General features: G+C 37.2%; 3 protein-coding genes across 3 annotated transcripts; all 3 read right to left on the bottom strand.

Moving 5' to 3' along the window:
- Positions 1-1,164: 1,164 nt before the first annotated feature.
- Positions 1,165-1,827, bottom strand: LOC116017733. The gene has a single exon (XM_031258362.1). It carries the CDS (start codon positions 1,825-1,827, stop codon positions 1,165-1,167), a length of 663 nt encoding a protein of 220 aa, XP_031114222.1.
- A 6,560-nt stretch (positions 1,828-8,387) lies between these two features.
- On the bottom strand, positions 8,388-10,373 carry LOC116014935 (UDP-glucuronate 4-epimerase 3). Its single transcript, XM_031254904.1, has one exon. It carries the CDS (start codon positions 9,906-9,908, stop codon positions 8,589-8,591), a length of 1,320 nt encoding a protein of 439 aa, XP_031110764.1. The 5' UTR covers positions 9,909-10,373; the 3' UTR covers positions 8,388-8,588.
- A 3,124-nt stretch (positions 10,374-13,497) lies between these two features.
- Positions 13,498-17,392, bottom strand: LOC116015521 (transketolase, chloroplastic). Its single transcript, XM_031255615.1, has 7 exons — positions 16,832-17,392; positions 16,111-16,201; positions 15,902-16,007; positions 15,506-15,788; positions 15,267-15,415; positions 15,031-15,184; positions 13,498-14,745 (listed from the first exon to the last, which is right to left on the bottom strand). The coding sequence occupies exons 1-7, from the start codon at positions 17,315-17,317 to the stop codon at positions 13,789-13,791; spliced, it is 2,226 nt and encodes a 741-aa protein (XP_031111475.1). The 5' UTR covers positions 17,318-17,392; the 3' UTR covers positions 13,498-13,788.
- Between the last annotated feature and the right edge of the window lie 2,304 nt (positions 17,393-19,696).

Consider the following 19,696-nt stretch of genomic DNA (forward strand, 5'->3'; position numbering starts at 1 on the left):
TCACTCTTGTCATCTTGTGGCATAACATAGATTTCCCAGATTTTCGGCTTTGTCAAAGCGGAATTATATCCTAGATTTCATGAACCTGCCACACGCCGTCTATAAAATTGAGTCAATCTAGTCTTGAAACTTAACACCAAACTATATATTTTGTACACAAAGATGTCCATTACAAACTCAAACACGTACAAATGTTCGTGGCAGATATTGAACCATCACTCTACCATTAAAAGCAAGTCTTGTGGGGACGACCTCTCAAAGTAAGGGGGTTCCTTGTGCCCAATCTCAAGTCTTGTGGGGACGACCTCTCAAAGTAAGGGGGTTCCTTGTGCCCAATAAGCAAAGATCTAGCCCCTGTGTTCAGTTGAATTATCATAATTTACATCTTCACATATGCTTTATCGAGTCGAGGTGTGGGGTCTTAGGGTTATGGATTCAACCTTTTGGAAGCAAAAGCAAATCTTGAATGAGACTTCTCATTTACTAAATCAATACATAGAGGCTTATGATGATTTTTTTTTTTTTCAACTTTAATATGTTAGTTTTTACCTACAACTCCTTAACAATGAAACTCGTCCCTAAAAACTTAACCAGTAAAGGATCTTGAAAAATAAGCAAGTCTAGATAAGAGAGGCCAATAATAATCACAAAGAGGAGAACTTGTGATTAACCGACCAACTTATAAGTACAAAAATCAATCTTAACAAATTCCTAAAACTAGTGATTCAAGATTAATCCATCCTGACCCTAAACTAGTGATTCAAAATTGATGTTGGCTCTAAATTAAAACTAGTGATTCTAGATCAAACCTACCCTAAAATTAAACTAGTGAACCAAGACAAGTCATTCTTTAAGATCAAGAGACTCAACATACATGTGATTAAACTAAACATAGTATATGGGGTACATATATATATCCTTAAAGCCTCAATCTCAGCCCGGCATGCAATTGGCAAAGATTTCACCGGCATCAAAATAGTCTATATATACAGTACTTATTACATATTCAAAATTATCAAGAAGGTTTTTGAGATATTTATATATAAGTAACACTACTTTAAGACTATATCATAGGTCTCAATTCAGGAAATGAGTCAGATTTTTTATTAATAATCTGATAGATTTGACCAATTTTAAGAATTGAGACCCTCGAGACAATCTCGTTCATCGTCGAAACACATGCTCCTCACCGGACTGCAGATCAATGCGCCTAATCCAACGTTTCGGAGATTTTAATGTTTTCCCATCATTCACGCCGACATAAGCGATCTCCAATCCGTTCTCCAACGGAAGGCTCACCGATTTCACGATTCGCAGGTTACTGCCGTCCACAGTTCCGCCCCAACAAAATCTCGAACTCGCCGCCGCCGTTGCCGTTTTACTCCCGCCTTTGTACACCAAAACCGCCCCGCGCCGGCTCAGCTTAGCTCGCCGGAAAATCTCGCCGCCGCCGCTCCGCCCTTGAACCACCAGGAAATCCACCGCTTCTAGCCCCTCAACCACCCGCTCCGCCTCCCCCACCACCACGATCTCCGGCAACGCCACGTCAGCTTCTTGCATGGCGCTAATATATTCCCGCCTCGCTGCCTCATCCGCCACCACGCACACGTGGCGCCCGCCGGTGTGCCCCGCCGCCACCGCCAGCCCTAAACTCGTACCTATTCCGCCGCCGTTACTCCGCCGCACCTCCACTATAAGCTTCACGTTGTAGCCGGCGGCCATGGCGGCCAAAAACTCCGCATCGCCGGGATTCTGACCTCCACGCGCCCGTTTAACGGTGTCGATGTAGGCTTTCGACGCCGTTTCCGGCGACCAAACTAGCTTCATCTCTTCCAATTTTTTTTTTTAATTTTTTTTTCTCTTTTTGCAGAGATGAAGATGGATGATAAGAGGTTGCTAGATTTGATGATTTATATATAAGATGGCGGCTATTTTCTATTTAATTTTAAATAATATTTTGGAATTATATATAAATATAAATATAAAAAATAAAATATTAAACCCAGTTTCTAGTTGGTAGTTTAAAAACTTTATCAATAAAAACCGTTGACATTTGCACACAGTCATGAGTGACAAGTTCATCCACTAAATGGATTAGAATTAATATGATCCAACCTAGGGTTTATCCAAATAAGATCATTTTATGATTTTATCTGCCACATACCACAATATATAATTTTATAACATAAATGAAATTGCAATCCAAATATAGTAAAAATGTTTGAATTAATTATTTAACTTAAAAATGTGTTCATACTCAACACGTTCAATTTACCTTAATATTACTTTTTTTTTTGAACACTATTGACTCAGTTACAATGTAGTATCTATTCAAACGCCCTACTGGGGATCGAACCTGTGACCTCTCACTTGGGTGAGCCACAGGCCTACAGCTATGCCGCTTGACCACAAGGCCTTTGGCTAATATTACATTATTTGCTAGCTAATTTGCATCTCTTACTTCTTATTTTGAGTCTTGATTATATTTGTGAAAGTGGAATTGAGATGGATTAATGAAGTAATTTGTGAAATTTAGATTTTGAAAACTGTGAAGTTGTGTATATTTTTTGTAAATTAATTAGTTCATTAGCTAATTAGGTTTTTCCAAGATGTATATTTTCATTATTTTTTTAGTTAGCTAATTTGATTGGTATTTGAAAGATGTATATTTTCATTATTTTTTAGTTTATTTTTATCTTTTTTACTTTTTTCAACCCAAAGTTAATCCAAAATCTGAATTAATTCGATCAAATCTGAAGTTTAAAAAAAAAATCGACAATTCTAATGCTTAAATTGAACGGATTGAATATATATATATATAACAATTAAAAACTGAGATCCGAACGGATTTGCAGATTAAAATTCAATCTGTCCGAACCCGTCTAATGCACATGCCTATATATATATATATATTTATATATATATATAGTGTATACACCTAATAATAATAATAATAATAATAATAATAATAATAATAATAATATATTTCTAATACATACAAAATAAGAAATGACAACTACTTAGGCATTCGCATCTCCTCATGAATAGTCTAATACTAGCCCCATTTCCGCCCCACTTGAAATAGTTATTTCGCTTACAAAGAAAATAATTTAGTTTCAAAAATAAAATGACTTATCACATGATGAATTAAGTCTATTCTTAAGAATGTTACTTCATTTTATATTTATTTTGTGAACCAAGCGTATTACTATTGATTTGAGACTATATATTTATTGTTTATGTTCAACAAATACAAGTTGTATCTTTTGCTAATTGCTTTTAATCTTTTAATGCAACATTTATCACTATTAACACTATTTGTAATATATAAAGATTTCGATAACCTATACGGTAATAAGTCGATTAAATTTAATCTCTATTACCAACCATCCTTCCTAACTAAGCAAAAAAAGATATTTTTTTTAAAGCGGAATTAAGTAGTTTTGTAGTTTTGTTTTTTTTAATGAGTAAATAAACTAATCCATAGTATACAATTAATATTTAATGCATGCTTTAATTATAATTAAGACAAAATGATATATAATCGTTGAAATTAAATATTGTACTCTTAATATATGGAACCGTACATCACATTTTTGTCAAGTTGTACAAACAACATAGAAAAGGGGAAAAAGTAATGAGAAAAGACAAAGACCTTTTCTTAGTCTACGCACTACGGCTTTCATGTTACTTGAAAATTTGGCAACCGTTATAGAAGTCAACTTATTGCCATCTACCCATTTATGAAAATAGGGGAAAAAATCCGCTGTTTAATTTGCCGAAAAATTTATTATCCCTACTTGAATGTGCATTTTGAATGAAATCTCTTTATGATTTTTGTTGATAAAGAATTACAAGGTAAATTAGCATAGGAAGCAAATTAGTATAGGTTACTCATAGTTGACCAACTCAAAAAAAAAAAAAAAAAAAAAAAAAACTAACTAACTAATAGGCAATGGGGAGTCGAACTTGCTTGAAACATTGTGGTTACTAAATCAACTGCCCAACCAATTTAACTAGAATTGTCTCCAAAATTCTATGCCTTTGTTTTACATGAAAGCACTCGATCACTACTCAATGGTGGAGCGTAATTGATTAGATTAGTCTCTCATAACTGGCTCAGTTTAACTAAGAGGCCAATAGGGCAGCCTCCAACCACCGGCTTAAATTTTCCCCACAACCACTATTCAGTAGTGAAACCCGTTAAACCAGTCTCTCATAGCCTACTCAAGTGCTCAACTGAATTAAAGGGTCGGCCTATAGGCAGTATTCATCCAATTGGGAGTCAAACTACTAGCTTTTCAATCTTCAGCCTCTAACTAGGAGTCGAACTAATTGTAACCTTAAGGTCACAAGCTCATTGTTCGACCAGCTCAGCTAGACCAAAACTCTATCTAAAAAATAATTTAAAAAATTCTTACTTGGTTATTTATTAAGTAGTAAGTACATAGATAGTTGTTTATTAATGTAATCCGCGTCATGGGTACAAGTTGCATAATTTTACTTGGTTTTGGAGAGCTCGTGCTTTCAAATGTCAATGGAGACGTAGAAATATGTATACCATCAACTAGCTTAGTACGTACTAATTACTGGCCTTACAAAGTGGAGTTCTCGTAATGTCAAGTACTCAAGTTGGATTTCAAGTTAATTGTCTTGCCTAAGACTTGGTCAGTAACGTTTGGCTGGCCCCCACTGACGAAGAAAAAGGGGAAGTCTTGCTTAATTTAAGTGAATTCCGTTTCTGTCGTATTCGCGTTTAAAACCTTACATAAATTATTTGATGCATCACTCCAAATCGTGCCACCCCAACTACTTAGCAAGAAAAATATTACATTTACACTCTACACGCAGCGTAAGAAAACCCTCTCACCCAATCATGTAGTCTAAGAGCATCCTCAATGGTAGTGATTTTTTGTGGTTTTTGAGGTGTCAATTAGCAGAGAGAGAAAGAGGAGGTCGAGAAAAAAGGGAATAAAAAATGGGATGACAAGAAATTTTAAAAAAAAAACTGTAAAAGCTTCTAAATACGCGCCTACTACTGGGCGCGATTCTTGCGCTACACGCCCAATTATCTCCCTTTATTTTTCCTTTTTTCTCTCCTAGCAGACCCCACAAAAAAATCATTCACTGCCGGAGAAAAAATCAACTTAAAATCACTCTCCACGTTTGTTAAAAACCAATCCTATAATTTTTTAATGTTTCAAAAACTATTAAAAAGGGGGTCACACTTGTGTGAGACCGTCTCACGGATCCTTATTCGTGAGATGGGTCGGGTCGGGTCAAAACACCATGCAAATCTCATACTTATATGCTCAAATATAACACTAATCAAAAATACAATTTTTGTTACTTATAAGAGAAAAAGTAATACATTTTTCATAATAAGTAATATTGACAAGTACCTCTCACTTATAAGGGCAAATATAATACTTTTGAGGAAAAATGTAATACTTTTAAATCGAAATGTAAAAGTATTGTATTTTCCCTTAAAAGTATTACATTTACCCTAATAAGTAACAAAAATTTTATTCCTGATTAGTATTATATTTGAGTATATAAGTATGATATTTGTGTATATAAGTGCTACATTTACATCGTGACCCGACCCGTCTCATGATGAGACATCTCACACAAGTTTTTGCCATTAAAAAACCCTATTAGGGATGCTCAAAGAAGCACCGTACGTAAAAGGATAATTTCTCCCCAGAATTTTTAAACCTTTACCGTCTCCAATTCCATGAGATTACGAGAATAAACTTACTCAGACACCCTATCAATGATAAGATTTTTTATTTGTATGTGTCGAAATCAACTAAAAATTTAAGTGATTAGCAAAAATCAACATCCATTACAAAAGCATGCATATTATATCCAAGGGGCAGGTATAGTCCTGAATTATCATGTGTTACACAACATGATAAATTGGCTGTCCTTTTCGATTAGTTGGTATGTTTCCTGGTGGTTTAAGGTAGGCTAAATGTTTAATTAAAATTAATTAATAAAATACAACAACTAATATTACTATAAAACCAATCACTGTCGGCCTGATAACCTTTGATTGGCTGTCCGGTTATAAGTCAAACCTTTTGCGAGTCGCTATTATCCAAAAAGCCAAAACCCAAAAGCGTAATCTAATATAGATTACGAAATAGTTATTAATTTCCTAGCCATTTGTTCATATTCTACTTGAAAATGGCTTCAGGTTTTCACTTTAATCTTCTTATTGTTTACCACTTTACCCTTTCTGGCTTAATTTGTCTTGTCTTGAAGTTTTCTGTCATCTTTCTGATAAGTTATCCTTGCAGTGAATCTACCATAGCCAGTAGTCTTGTGGGCTAACAAGAATTTTGTCGATGCTTGGTGCTAACTTTGATGAGATCGGGAATTTAAACTCATTTGTATACAATTATGCACTTGAAATATTTGTCTCGAATGAGACTTAACTAGGATTCTCAGCTAGATTAGTCTTGTCCTGTAAAATACAGATAATTTAAACTCATGTATATACAACACAGTTGCAAAAATCGGCCGCCTAGGCGCTAGGCGCCCCTAGGCCGAGACGAATTACTCCCTAGGCGGCCGCCTAGGTGACCGGCCGTCTAAGCGACCACCTAACACCTAACTCAGCCGACTGGTCCGAATTTGGCCAAGTTAACTCGTACAACTCAACGGAGTTAGTCGAGTTAACTCGGACGATCTTGTTAATTTTTTTGTTATATTTATATATATTTAAATTTATTTATTTATATAAATAAGAGAAGTAAGATATATATATATATATATATATATATATATATATATATATATATATATATATATATATATAATATAATATAATATAATATATGATATACACCCCAACACAAGCACTATTTTTTTTATTTTTATAGGTCGCCGCCTAGGCGCCAAGCGCTAGTCTACCGCCCGACTAGTACTTAGCGCCTACTGCAACCATGATATACAGTAATGCACTTAAAAGAGTTGTCCCGAACGGACCTGACCATGACTCTTGGGTCTCGGCTAGATTAGTTTCGTCCTGCGAAATACATGTGCAGTATGCAAGAAAACAAAAGGTTCTTTCAGAACTAGAAGTGCAAAAAGTGCAGAATCTATCACCTTCTCAGTAGCACAGAAATGCTTAAGAAAGCTAAGAAGTGTTTTCATGGCTCATATATGGTTCATGAGTTCTATGATCTTTAACCTGTCAAGCATATCAGATTAACAGACTAAATATACCTTACCAAGCAACACCATTATCAGTTTGAGTGAAAACGTGGAGAGCATGAGGAGATTGCAAACGCCACTTTTGATCAGAACCTTTCTGCAAACAGTTATCAAGAGAGACGACACTGCATTTTCAAGCAGACAAAGGAATGAACAACTGTCAAACGCACGCCTAAGAGTTAGTTTAAGTCCACAAATCAACAAGTTAACAGTGGGCGGTATCAAAGTTTTTTGAATTAAGGAAAGCGCCAACATTTCATTATGTCAAAAACACAATCAGGCAGACTGATTCAGAATGTTTCAGATTTTACGGTAAAGATCTGCCTGCACAGAGGTGTCCCAAATGCATATACATGTATGTATGTATCTATACATTCTTTATGTAGTTAAGAGATCGACAGAATATGACACCAAATGCTAAATACGCACGGGAGGGAAATGTTCCTCTTTAATATAGACACTAGACAGCAAGAAAACATTACCAAGGTAAGAAAGTAAATGCTTCTATATAGATTCCCCGAGTAAGATCAGTGCCTATATATATTTCAATCTCAACGAAGCCCTCATAAAGAGCTCAACTGCTCATAAAAAGACCATCTTTTATGAGATGGGAACTTCCCCGGCATTATTTTAACTAAGAATATGCAGTAAAACAAATAAAGAAAAAGCATCATGCAAAATGTGATTCGAGAGTATCCTCTAGGGTAAAAAGTTTTCAATACTTTTTACTCAAAATTCAGTGTTATAGCATCGTGCATCGGGGCATATCTAATAAGAGTGCTACCTAGAACTCAGACAAAGAAAGAGCTGTGGAGGGATTAGATATTCCAATTAAATCTAACGACTTAGACTAAGAAAACCAGCGTTCGGCTTATAATTTTACATTAGCTACATATTCTGGCTTGTCAGGAGCACACATACATGGGATTGTTCCGAATTCCGTCTAAGTTTCACAGGAAAACAAGGATCTAATTCTGGAAAGCACCAAGTCAATGAAGCATGGGACCAGATGCTAAAATTGCATGTCATATCTTACCTATCAAATAGTATTGTGCTAAAGAATATGGTTTGGAAGAACATTTTCATGTTCTGATAGCATCTTTGGGTCATTATAGAATTCACTATCTATCTAGTAGTAAATAGCAATCATCCTAGGCTAAGACTAAACTCATAAATAATTCGTCCTTAACCAACAATGTATGTCCAACACAAAAACTTTATCGTATGATATTTGCTCCTTATGTGGCAACATTAAAGTACACGAGAGCAAGATAATGGAGCAATGTACAGCATAGGTTAAAACAATCATAAGAATGAAACGAACAAGAAAGTGAATGGTCCTACCACACAATCGAAAGAATGTATCAATGGGCACTCGTCTTTCCATTACCATAGTAACTGAGGTACCATCTAACGAATTTCTTTAAACCTGTCTGCAGATCAGTTGTAGGCTGATACCCGAGCTCCCTCTGTGCAAAACTGATATTCGCGTGTGTAAACTGCACATCTCCGTTTCTTGGTAACTTCATTATTTGCCGCTTCGCCTTCACCTTTAGCAGCCTTTCCAAAATGCTCACAAGATCAGAAACCGGCACTGGTGATGTATTCCCCAGATTGAAAACACGCAACTGAGCAGGGCCCTTCTTCTTACCGCCACTACCTGTACTCTTCTCTGCAGTATCCAATGCTCCCAAACAACCTTTCACTATATCGTCAATGTAGGTAAAATCCCTGGCAACCGTCCCATGATTAATCGCCTCAAATATGGGAATTGACTTCCCTTTCAAAATATCCCTCGTGAAGAAGAAGTAAGCCATGTCTGGCCTACCCCACGGTCCATAGACCGTGAAAAACCTCAAACCGGTCAAGGAAAGCCCATAGATATGATTATATGTATGAGCAATTTCCTCGCCAGCCTTCTTTGTTGCAGCATAGAGACTAGCGGGCTGATCTGTCCTATCCCTCTCTGAAAACGGAACCTTTGTGTTCAATCCATAAACAGAACTCGACGACGCCCACACTATAGCGGGCTGAGGATTGGCACTCTTGCAAGCCTCAAGAAGACTAACAAAGCCAGCAATGTTGCTATGCACATAGGAGCTAGGATTTTCCATAGCATACCTCACACCTGCTTGGGCAGCCAAATGCATTACATGACTGAACTGAACAATGTCAAAAAGCTTCTTCAATAATTGGGAATCATTGATGTCTCCCTCCACAATGTACACCCCAGAGTGCTCTAGCAGAGCTTGCCTGGCTCTCTTCAATGAAGGATCATAATAACCATTGAAATTATCAAGCCCAACAACGCCATCTCCACGGCGCTTTAGGGCAACAGAGACATGAGTCCCAACAAAGCCAGCAGCCCCAGTAACCAAAACAGAAACACCATTTCTTGACCTAATTTTAGCAGAGGCCCTAACTCTCTTCTCCCAGCCAGAACCACCATGAAAGCTGGTTCTGAGAGACCTCCTATGGAGATCCGTGGATGCAGCCATGGAATTAGAAGAAGAAGAATAAGGGTCTCTGAAGAAAAACACATAGATCAAGCCCAAGAACACAAATGACCAAAAAGTGAGCTTGGCAAGGGAAGATTGCAGCCTAATCCTATTGTAAGCTGATTTCTCCTTGAACTTACCCGGGGACGATGACATATGGTCAATGTGCTTCATTTGGGACATCATTCTTCCCAAATCTTGGACTTTTTCCCAATTTCCACTTTGGGTTCTCTGTTATTTTCTTGCACAATGCCTAGGGGCTAGGGTTAGGGTCGCAACAACAACAAAAATCTTATCTTTTTCTCTTCTTCCCACAAGGCTTCCTTAACAGATTGGCAATGCAGATAAGGATATGGAAGCAGAGCTTTCGGTGCTTTATTCCTTGGGAATCTTTCGGATTACTTGCAGATAAGGAAATGGAATTGAAGAGAATGGTTGTTGCTGGCAGAGAGTGATGGTTTTAGAACTTTTGTGGGGTTTCTTTGGTTTGGTTCTTCAGACTTTAAAGAGGGAAAGGGATATTGATGATTATTGAATAAGGAAATGGAGGATTAGATAGGGGATTTGGGGAGGGAGAAGAATGATAATTTAAACATACAAATGAAGATCAAATCAGTGGACTAATAGAAGATTGTGAGCTCTATTGAGTCAAAAAGTCTCCAGTATTGTGAAACCTTTTTGAAACTTATGGGCAAGGTTTGCTAAGTAGTTGGTACAATGATTCCCTTCTTGCAATGCATGACTTGGGGATCTTGTCTTTTTTCGAAAACAAATCGAGAACTTCGTTAACTTAAGTTTGAAGACAAAACATTACAGAGGGAAGAGGGAGGATGATCAATCCATTCCCTACAATCAGGCAAGAAAAGAGTTTCTCTAACTATGAGATGAGCAGTCCTATTTGTTGATCGTTTGACAAAATAAATACAGGTATTAGAAAAATTACGTCCTTAGGAATATTGCCTAGTTATCATATATAATAAGAATTGCATGCAATTACACAAGCTAAAATCATGATACTCGTAAGAGTTGTAATCTTCTTTTAATTATTTTGTAGAACTTTCAACAACACTTTTGAAATCGTTCATTTAAACCAGGTTGTTTAACACATTCGTCCCCCAATACTAATAGTAAAACCTGCAATTTAATTACCTTTAAAAGTTTCAAAAAAAAAAATACCTTTATAAGTCATGTTAGCATTTAACTTATAAGCATTCTCTTTTATAAGAATTTATTTAACTATTTTCTTATTAATCTTGATCAATCAACACCTAAGTTGCCTCATATGATGGATTAATCACTATTCTTAAAGCTCATTCAAGGCCCACCTCTCTTTCATTGAATACCAATTCATTCTTAGCTTCCCATATACTCCATAACATAAATGCAAATTGAGTGTCCCAAGGGCTACCACCCCTACTATAATATTAATGCCCCTCACAATTTCAACTCTTCTTCAAGCCACTAAACTACACCTCAATTGCTTACACAAACCCACATCCCTTAAATAAGTGGATCATTGTTTCAGGCTCTACTTATGTAAGATTTTAACATGTCAATTACAAGTAATTTAAGATAAGCATGCCCTAACTGTATGAGGCAACTCAGACTCAATTGTCAACCTCTCTTAAAGGACAAAAGTGCACGGTCATTCACGCCAACTAAGCTGGTTTACAATAATTAATATTTTGTCCTTAAACAACTAACTATAAAAAGAATCATAACTCTTTGTGCTGCCCTTAACCCCACACCCAACCAAAATCTTCCATTGAACTTAATTCCCCTTTTATTAATTGTGTTAACCATTCCGTAGTAATCCGTACTACAAATTGCGTTGAACATGATTGCCTCTACCAACTATAAGGGATTGGCGGCCAGGCCTGGCCCACCCCATTAAATGGGCTGCATTCAATGGAGATTGTTTTGGGCTTTGGCCCATCATGTCTTTGAATGCCCATACAAATGAGGCCCACAGCACAAGATGTCAATCATTATATCGTGGATCAGCGTCATAGTGCATTGTGGACCCTGATCCAATATATAGAATTTGACTTTGTAAGGTACAAAATTTATGTTCATAATGCACATAATTACATCTTCTGAAGAATTTTTCGTACTTTCTTTGGAAGCACCATAGCTTTCTCACCCCTAACCATGGCAAATAAAGGAGGAAGCCAAGACATCCGTGGCTGTGTTCCATACCCAATAGGATAACTCAAAAAACTTATTTAAAAAGAATTAATAACGAGACAAACATAACTCATCTAACAATAAAATTTTTGAAGATAAATTTGAAGTAATAAATTTGTATATGCACCAACAACTTAAGTAGTTAGAGTTGAGCACATTAACCCAGACAATCTAAAGAATCTTGAGAAATATACTATAGTACTATAGTACAGTACGTTCATAACTCAATTCAATTCCCACATGAAAAACATTGTTGGCTGCTTGCATTTCAAATTAAGAATCTATCATAAATACCAACGTTTACAAAGGTAAAAACAGGTCGGATGAAACGTGGGAGCTGCCAACTCAACAAGGTTTCAATGACAATATTAAAAGAAAAGAATCACACGGATTGTAGCACGTGAACCTTAATAATCGAATACTAAAGTAGGACAATCCCAACTCAATTAGTTGGTCAGTTGATTTGCTAATCACAAAGTTTCAAATTCGACTCTTGGTAGTCATAGCAACTTAGAATGATTTACCTCATTGTGGTTTTTTGTTGGCTAGGGTCACAAGGCGATCACACAGAGTGTACATTCACGTAGCGGCGATATGTTTTTTTATAAATCAAAGAATACTATATTAGGTTCTTGATTGATGCTCTAATAGTAAAAAGTGGTTGATTACTATCTAGAGGAACATCAAATTTATGAAGGTCAAGTAGTAAATGTTAAAAGTTTGTAACCATCCAATTTACATAAGAAGTTATACAACAAGTTAGTCCGCATGGACAGCTCAGTCACAGCCTCACAGGGGTGAAATTTAAGAAAAAGATTAAGGATTGAGTCTCACCAGCGGCGACAGTGTGAGAGCAATCTCGCGCAGTAAACAAAGGTCTATCTTTCAAATACCCTATTGAGCCCTTGGGGTTGGGGATTCAAAATCAATCCAAACTGATCAAGAGATTTAATACACAACTCAACTTCACATAGTAAAAACATCACCCTACTCTTTGGGTCTAATTCTCAATTTCTCATTATCAATTAGATTCTATGTGATATGACATAATCTACATCTCCGGTCCCTACTTAACAAATCCTTAATGCTTCAATAACATGAAACTTTGCATTAGTGACTGATGGTTGGGATATATTAATGAGTATCAGCTTGAGAGAGAAAGGAGAATATGCCTGGGAACCATAGCTATCAGAGAAGTCTCCCACAAAGAAAAGAGAAAAAGAAAACAGCTAAGTAGGAGACAATGTAGATAGGTGGCTTAAGAGCCAGAAATTCAACTACCACAAACAGGAACCCAAGCCAACCTCAACCACCCACCAAACACAATACATCCAAAATCCTTAAAATCCATGCTTCTCAGTGGGGGCCACCTTATGCTCAGGAACACCTTACATTTCTTGAACAGAAAAGGTATAGATAAACCACCCCACTTGAATGGCTTAAAACCAAAACCAAATCCATATCAATCAAAGACCTGTCCTGATAATCTCAAACAGATCAGATAGACTTCTTCTCAACCATTCAAGATTTCAAGTGCAAATAGAGAATGGAGGGGGTGAAGAACTCAACTCAGAATCAATCAACCATGTATATAACATTACAAAACTTGATATATATATATGCTTAATTGTGTCCAAATTTCATTGAAAGCATTCACAAGATTAAAATTTCCCACAACATATTGGATTTTCGTTTTCGTGGACTAAGCTGCTCAGCTGGAAAAAAACACAAGTAACAGCGGAATAAATCTTTTATTATGATGATATGAATCTCATGTTGCAGTGAACTGAGCCGGGTTCCATGGTTTTACCACAGTCGAATCCCGGATGGAGATGATTGTGGCAAGCAAACCAGTAACGAAAACTACAAATGATATCACCTAGCAAACTTCTTTGGCTGCTGCTACGACGGCCTCAACTGTTATGCCATACTCCTTGTATATTTTACCAGCAGGGGCGCTGGCACCAAATTTGTCAATTCCAATGGCCTTACCTTTAGCCCCGACAATCTTCTCCCATCCGAAAGTCGATCCAGCTTCAATACTTACCCTAGCTGTTACGTCAGAGGGAAGAACGCTTGCCTTGTAGTCCGCTGGTTGCTCGTCGAAAAGCTCCCAACATACAAAGGAGACAACTCTTACAGCCTTCCCTTCCTTTCTGAGTTCTTCTGCAGCCTTGGCAGCAATTTCCAACTCTGAGCCAGTACCGATCAAAATGACGTCTGGTTTGCCTGAAGAGTTGTCTGATATAACGTAGCCACCCTTAGCTGCTCCTTCGATAGAGGTTCCGGGAAGCTGGGGTAACTTTTGCCGAGAGAGAGCAAGGACAGACGGTCTTTTCCTATTGACGACAGCCACCTTGTAAGCACCGGCTGTCTCATTCCCATCAGCTGGACGGAACATCATAATGTTGGGCATTGCTCGGAAACTTGCCAAGTGCTCAATTGGCTGATGGGTAGGTCCATCTTCTCCGAGACCAATTGAATCATGGGTCATAACGTAAATGACTCCAGCTTCAGACAAGGCAGAAATCCTCATGGCTGCTCTCATGTAGTCGGTGAACACAAAGAAAGTAGCACAGTAGGGAATGAGACCAGGGCTGTGGAGAGCAATGCCATTACAGATTGCTCCCATACCGTGTTCACGAACACCAAATCTTAAATTGCGTTCTTCCGGGGTGTTCTTCTGGAAGTCACCAAAACTTTTCAAAAGGGTCATGTTGGACGAAGCAAGATCAGCACTGCCACCAAGGAAACCAGGGAGAACCTTAACAAGGGCATTAAGGTTTTGTTGAGACAGGTTTCTGGTGGCATCAGCAGGGCTCTCAGGGGTGTATGTCTGGAAAGAAAGAAAAGGGATCACAGAATCAGTGAAAATCGCACATTCTAGAATTAGAACCATTACAAGTTTACAACTTAACACAACAAATTTATTACACTTAAAAAGTCCCCTACATGCTCTAACTGGTGAAGTAGAATATAGATACTAGATAGAAGAAACAATTCCACATGTTTTGTGCTCTATAGTAGCCACATTTATGCAATTGAAACTCTAGTGGGAGTAGTGGGAAATAATAAAATTGGATTAGAAACAAGAAAGAGAAATAGATAAGAGAGGACTCACAGGAAGTGCTTTCTCCCAGCCAGCAGGTAGTTCACCAGTGATGATGGCCTTCAATTCTGCAGCTTCTTCTGGGTACTTCTTCTCATATTCACTGAATTTGGAATTCCAATCAGCTTCAATTGCTGCACCCTCTGGGGTATGGCGGCTCCAATGGCTGCAGGAAATAATCATCAGCATATTATCTAACTGTAATTCTGCTCATATTAGTGTTCAAATTGTATATGATGGAGTAGTACCTCTTCACATCATCAGGCACATGGAAAGGCTCATAGGGCCATCCAAGGTTCTTCCTGGTTGCCTCAACTTCCTTAGCTCCCAATGCACTTCCATGAACACTGTAACTGTTTGCCTTGTTTGGTGAGCCAAACCCGATGGTTGTCGTCACCTGCAAGCATTGGAGTTTAGCAAAGAACAAACTTGGGAGACAATAGAATCACTTTGTCAGTAATATCAATTCTGAGCAAAGGAGTCAAACCTTGATCATTGTGGGCTTGTCCTTAACAGCCTTTGCTTCCTTGATGGCAGCACGGATCTCATCATAACCAGTGTTACCATTCTTCACCCAGATAACATGCCATCCTAGAGCCTCAAAACGAGCTCCAACATCCTCAGTAAAAGCAATCTCAGTATCACCATCAATGGAGATGTGGTTGTCATCATAGAAAGCAATTAGCTTTCCAAGTCCCCAATGCCCAGCAATGGAACAGGCCTCGTTTGAAATGCCCTCCATTTGGCAACCATCACCGAGTATGACATACCTATACAACAAATCAATGCCATTTATCAAACATGACAAAGGAGTGCAATTCAACTCCCATTCGCTCACAAATTTAAAAGAAGAAATAATGCATAATCTAGGAAGTTCGCCTACGTGTAGTGGTCAACAATCTCGCTGTCTGGTTTGTTGAATCGAGCAGCCAAATGCTTTTCAGCAAGTGCCAAACCAACAGCATTTGCAATACCTTGGCCAAGAGGACCTAAAAAAAAAACAAGAATAAAGATTACAATCCGAGGGAAAGGGCACCAACTCAAACACAGTACTACATGCCGAAAATCATCAGAGCAGGAATAGAATCTAACCAGTGGTGACTTCAACACCAGGGGTCTCAAAGTTCTCAGGGTGACCAGGGGTCCTGCTTCCCCACTGACGGAAATTCTTCAAATCATCTTCCTGGTTAAATTATTTAAAACTAAAATCAGCTAAAAAAAAACAATGGGGGAATGCCAAATTTTAAACTCTTGAAACCAAACCAAACCAATTAGCCCTTCCTGTAGGAACTTCAAAGTACCAGTTCCAACAACAAGCACTTAGATTCTTAAACCAGACTACTGGACTGGTGGAAATCTAACATTACACGTTAAAGCTAATTCAACAGTGTCAATCAAGCTAAATTAAAGTGGATTTCAAAAATAAAAGATCTCCAATCCAAGAGAGGAGAGAATCTCCAAAATGTATTAAAAATCACTTTAGTCAATTTTAACAATCCATGCTCAAAATAATAGGAAAAGTAAGGCCTCCTGGTCTAGTGAACCCAAGTTGCACTCTATATAGGCTCTCATATAGGAGGTTGTGGGATAGAGCTTCAGTGGAGACAGAATCGACTCCTTGTGCTTCAATAGGTTTAGAAAGTTTTTTATGAACAGATACTGCATTATATTATAATAGAGTAAGTAGCACTCAAAAACAATAGGAAAACTAAGGTTTATAACAAGAAATCGCCAGATCAAGTAACAGAAAATGGAAGATAGATATGTAATTGAGTAAGTATGCATAGATTAAAGGAAAGATGGAGCATCATACCCTAACAGCATCGTAGCCAGCGAGGTGAAGGAGAGCATACTGGAGCATACATCCGTGGCCAGCGGAGAGAACGAAGCGGTCACGGTTAAACCAGTAAGGGTTCTTGGGGTTATACCTCATGACCTCATCGTACAAGATGTGACCCATGGGAGCACACCCCATGGGGAGCCCAGGGTGGCCGGAGTTAGCCTTCTCGACGGCGTCGATAGACAGGAATCTGATCGTGTTGACCGATTTCTCCACGAGCGCAGTGTCGGTCTTCTCCAAAGTCTCGATAGTAGCGGAGGCCCGGACGGGGGAGGAGCGGTGGGGGGCGGAGGAAGGGACGGCGCGGCGGCGGGCGGCGGCGGTGGCTTTGAGGCCGTTGAAAGTGGGGAAAGAGAGGGAGGGGGTGTGGAGCTGAGGGGTGGTGGAGGCGGAGCCATGGCGGGGGATTGAGCGGGAGAGGATGGCTTGGGAGAGAGTTACGGAAGAAGTTGAAGCCATGGCTGAGGGGTTAGAGAGAGAGAGAGAGAGAGGAGAGGAGAGAGTGTGTGGTGGTTGGAAATGAGAGTAGAGGGGGAGGAAGAAGATATACGCAGAGAGTAAGGTGAGCGGTTGGTTAGCTTTTGGAGAGAGAAAGGGGCCATGGGATGATGGGCCCTTCTTGGCCTCCTTACTGGTTTGGGTCACTTTGGCTCCTTCTGCCCCTCATCAATCATCACCCCCATTGCAATTTGGGCATATTCTATATCTGCAGTTTATATATTCTGTATCTGTATTTATAGTTGACAGTTTTTATACTTGTAGCTATCATATTATGTGTTAATAATTATCAAATTATTTGTTTATATGTACATAAATTATTAACTGTAGGTACATTTTAACTGAAGATACAAAATTTTTGTATTATGATTCACAATGCAATATGAACTCTGGTCTATAATATAATAATATTGCAATTTACAAAATCCCAATTGTTATTAATTTTTGGTTTTTTCAGATTACAAAATTCCACTATTTTCAAACGTTGAGTTGTGCACAAGTACCAAAAATAAACTAGAGCGGTAGATTTCATATGTAACATTATGAAGTTCAGTTTGTGCATATAAGTAACAAAAATAAAATAAACCAGTAAATTTTATGTATCATTAGGAGGTTCAGTTCATTTATAAGTAATAAATCTCAAGCAATATTAAGAGATTCGAATTGTATATTAAATGTACATGTATCAAAAATAAAATAAAGCTATAAATTATTTCGTCAAAGTGTCCATCCAGTATACTCATGAGCTACTAGAGCTTGTTCATCCTCTCTTTAATTTTTTTCTTTTCCAAAAAGTTTCCTATTAATTTCTTTTCCCATTTGCTTTCCTATCAAGTTTAGAATTTAATATCTCAAATTAATTGCTTTTAATATAAAACGTAAGAAATATGCTAATACGTAAAAAAAGATGTATGAAATATGAATGATGATTTAGGTTTTTGAAAGAGATAGTGGTTGGTATTTGAACAACAGTAAACAGGTGGATTTTCTAGGCAAGACCAACCAACTTGTACAAAGCTAATTTGGTAGTTTGAAGCTGGGGATTTCAGTCAAATTGGTCATTCATCTCACCTAACCATAGGTAGGTAGCACTGTAGCAGAGCATATAATAATTATAATACTTTATAAAGGCTGCATATAAACCATCCAAGTAATTAAAACATGTGGAGATTCCATTATATTGCATAATTTGATTCATGAAATCTATCCTCAAATAATTTAAATAGTCCTATCATTTACTTAAGACTATCAAAAATAATTAATTGAGACTACTCTATAAAGTCCAGCACATATACAAATTAATTTTCGTACAAATTAAAATGTACTATCAAACACATTCACAAAGATGATAGTTCTTGCACAAATTAACCCTCCTATGGGCATCATCAATATGATTTTTGTAGGATATTGTTATTGTGATTGAACTAAATACATATAGTAATGTTTGGTTTTGTTTTTTTAAAACTTCCCTTGTAGGTTATATATATACTTTAAGTGTTTGGTTAATCTACTTTTTGTAACTCCAAAATGCTAAAATTCAAAAAATTTCTCAAAACAACTTTTTCAATTAGCTTTTTGAGAAAAATAAAATAAAATTATACCAAACAACTATCAACTAACAGTTAATTTACCAAACACATTTCTATAGTCAACTAATATTATCAACTAATCATATTATCTAATCCAATCATCTAACAATCATTTACCAAACAGAGCCATATTATAAAATCAACCGTGTAGATGTATCAAGTTGTACTGAGTCCTATTAACAATGGTACTTGTACAATTTGCTACATCTACTAAATACAATATAACAAATTAGAAATTTCCTATAATTATATAAGGCATTGTAAAAAAGAATTGATTACATCATTGCAGTTTAATTATTACAGTATAAAGGCAAGAGAGGTGAGAGGCAGAGCATTGGAAGAATGGTCAGAGGGCACTGTAGCCTTTGGTTGGGAGGGTGGTCCAAATTGTGTGGCGGTAACCACAAGGCAAAAGCTCATCAGGGGGGTTGGTTTCCACCTAATTCTTATCGAATTAACAATTCCTAAAGCACTCACTATTTTTCTATGTCAAACTATAATATAAAATTCTGATCAGCTAAGATATTGGTGGCATGCATTCCTGACCTACAGCCGCCACGGACAACCAAAATATTACTCCACTACTAGTATCAAAATTAATAAACAAATAAATAAAGATTTTTGCACTTTTCATTAGTTTACTATTATATTTAGTACATGATTATTATATTTTTTTCACATTTGATGCTTTTGATTAATTGTATGATCTTACTATTATATTTAGTACATGATTATTATATTTTTTTTCACA

The sequence above is a fragment of the Ipomoea triloba genome, chromosome 4 (genome assembly GCF_003576645.1).
Source record: "Ipomoea triloba cultivar NCNSP0323 chromosome 4, ASM357664v1".
Taxonomy (NCBI): Eukaryota; Viridiplantae; Streptophyta; class Magnoliopsida; order Solanales; family Convolvulaceae; genus Ipomoea; species Ipomoea triloba.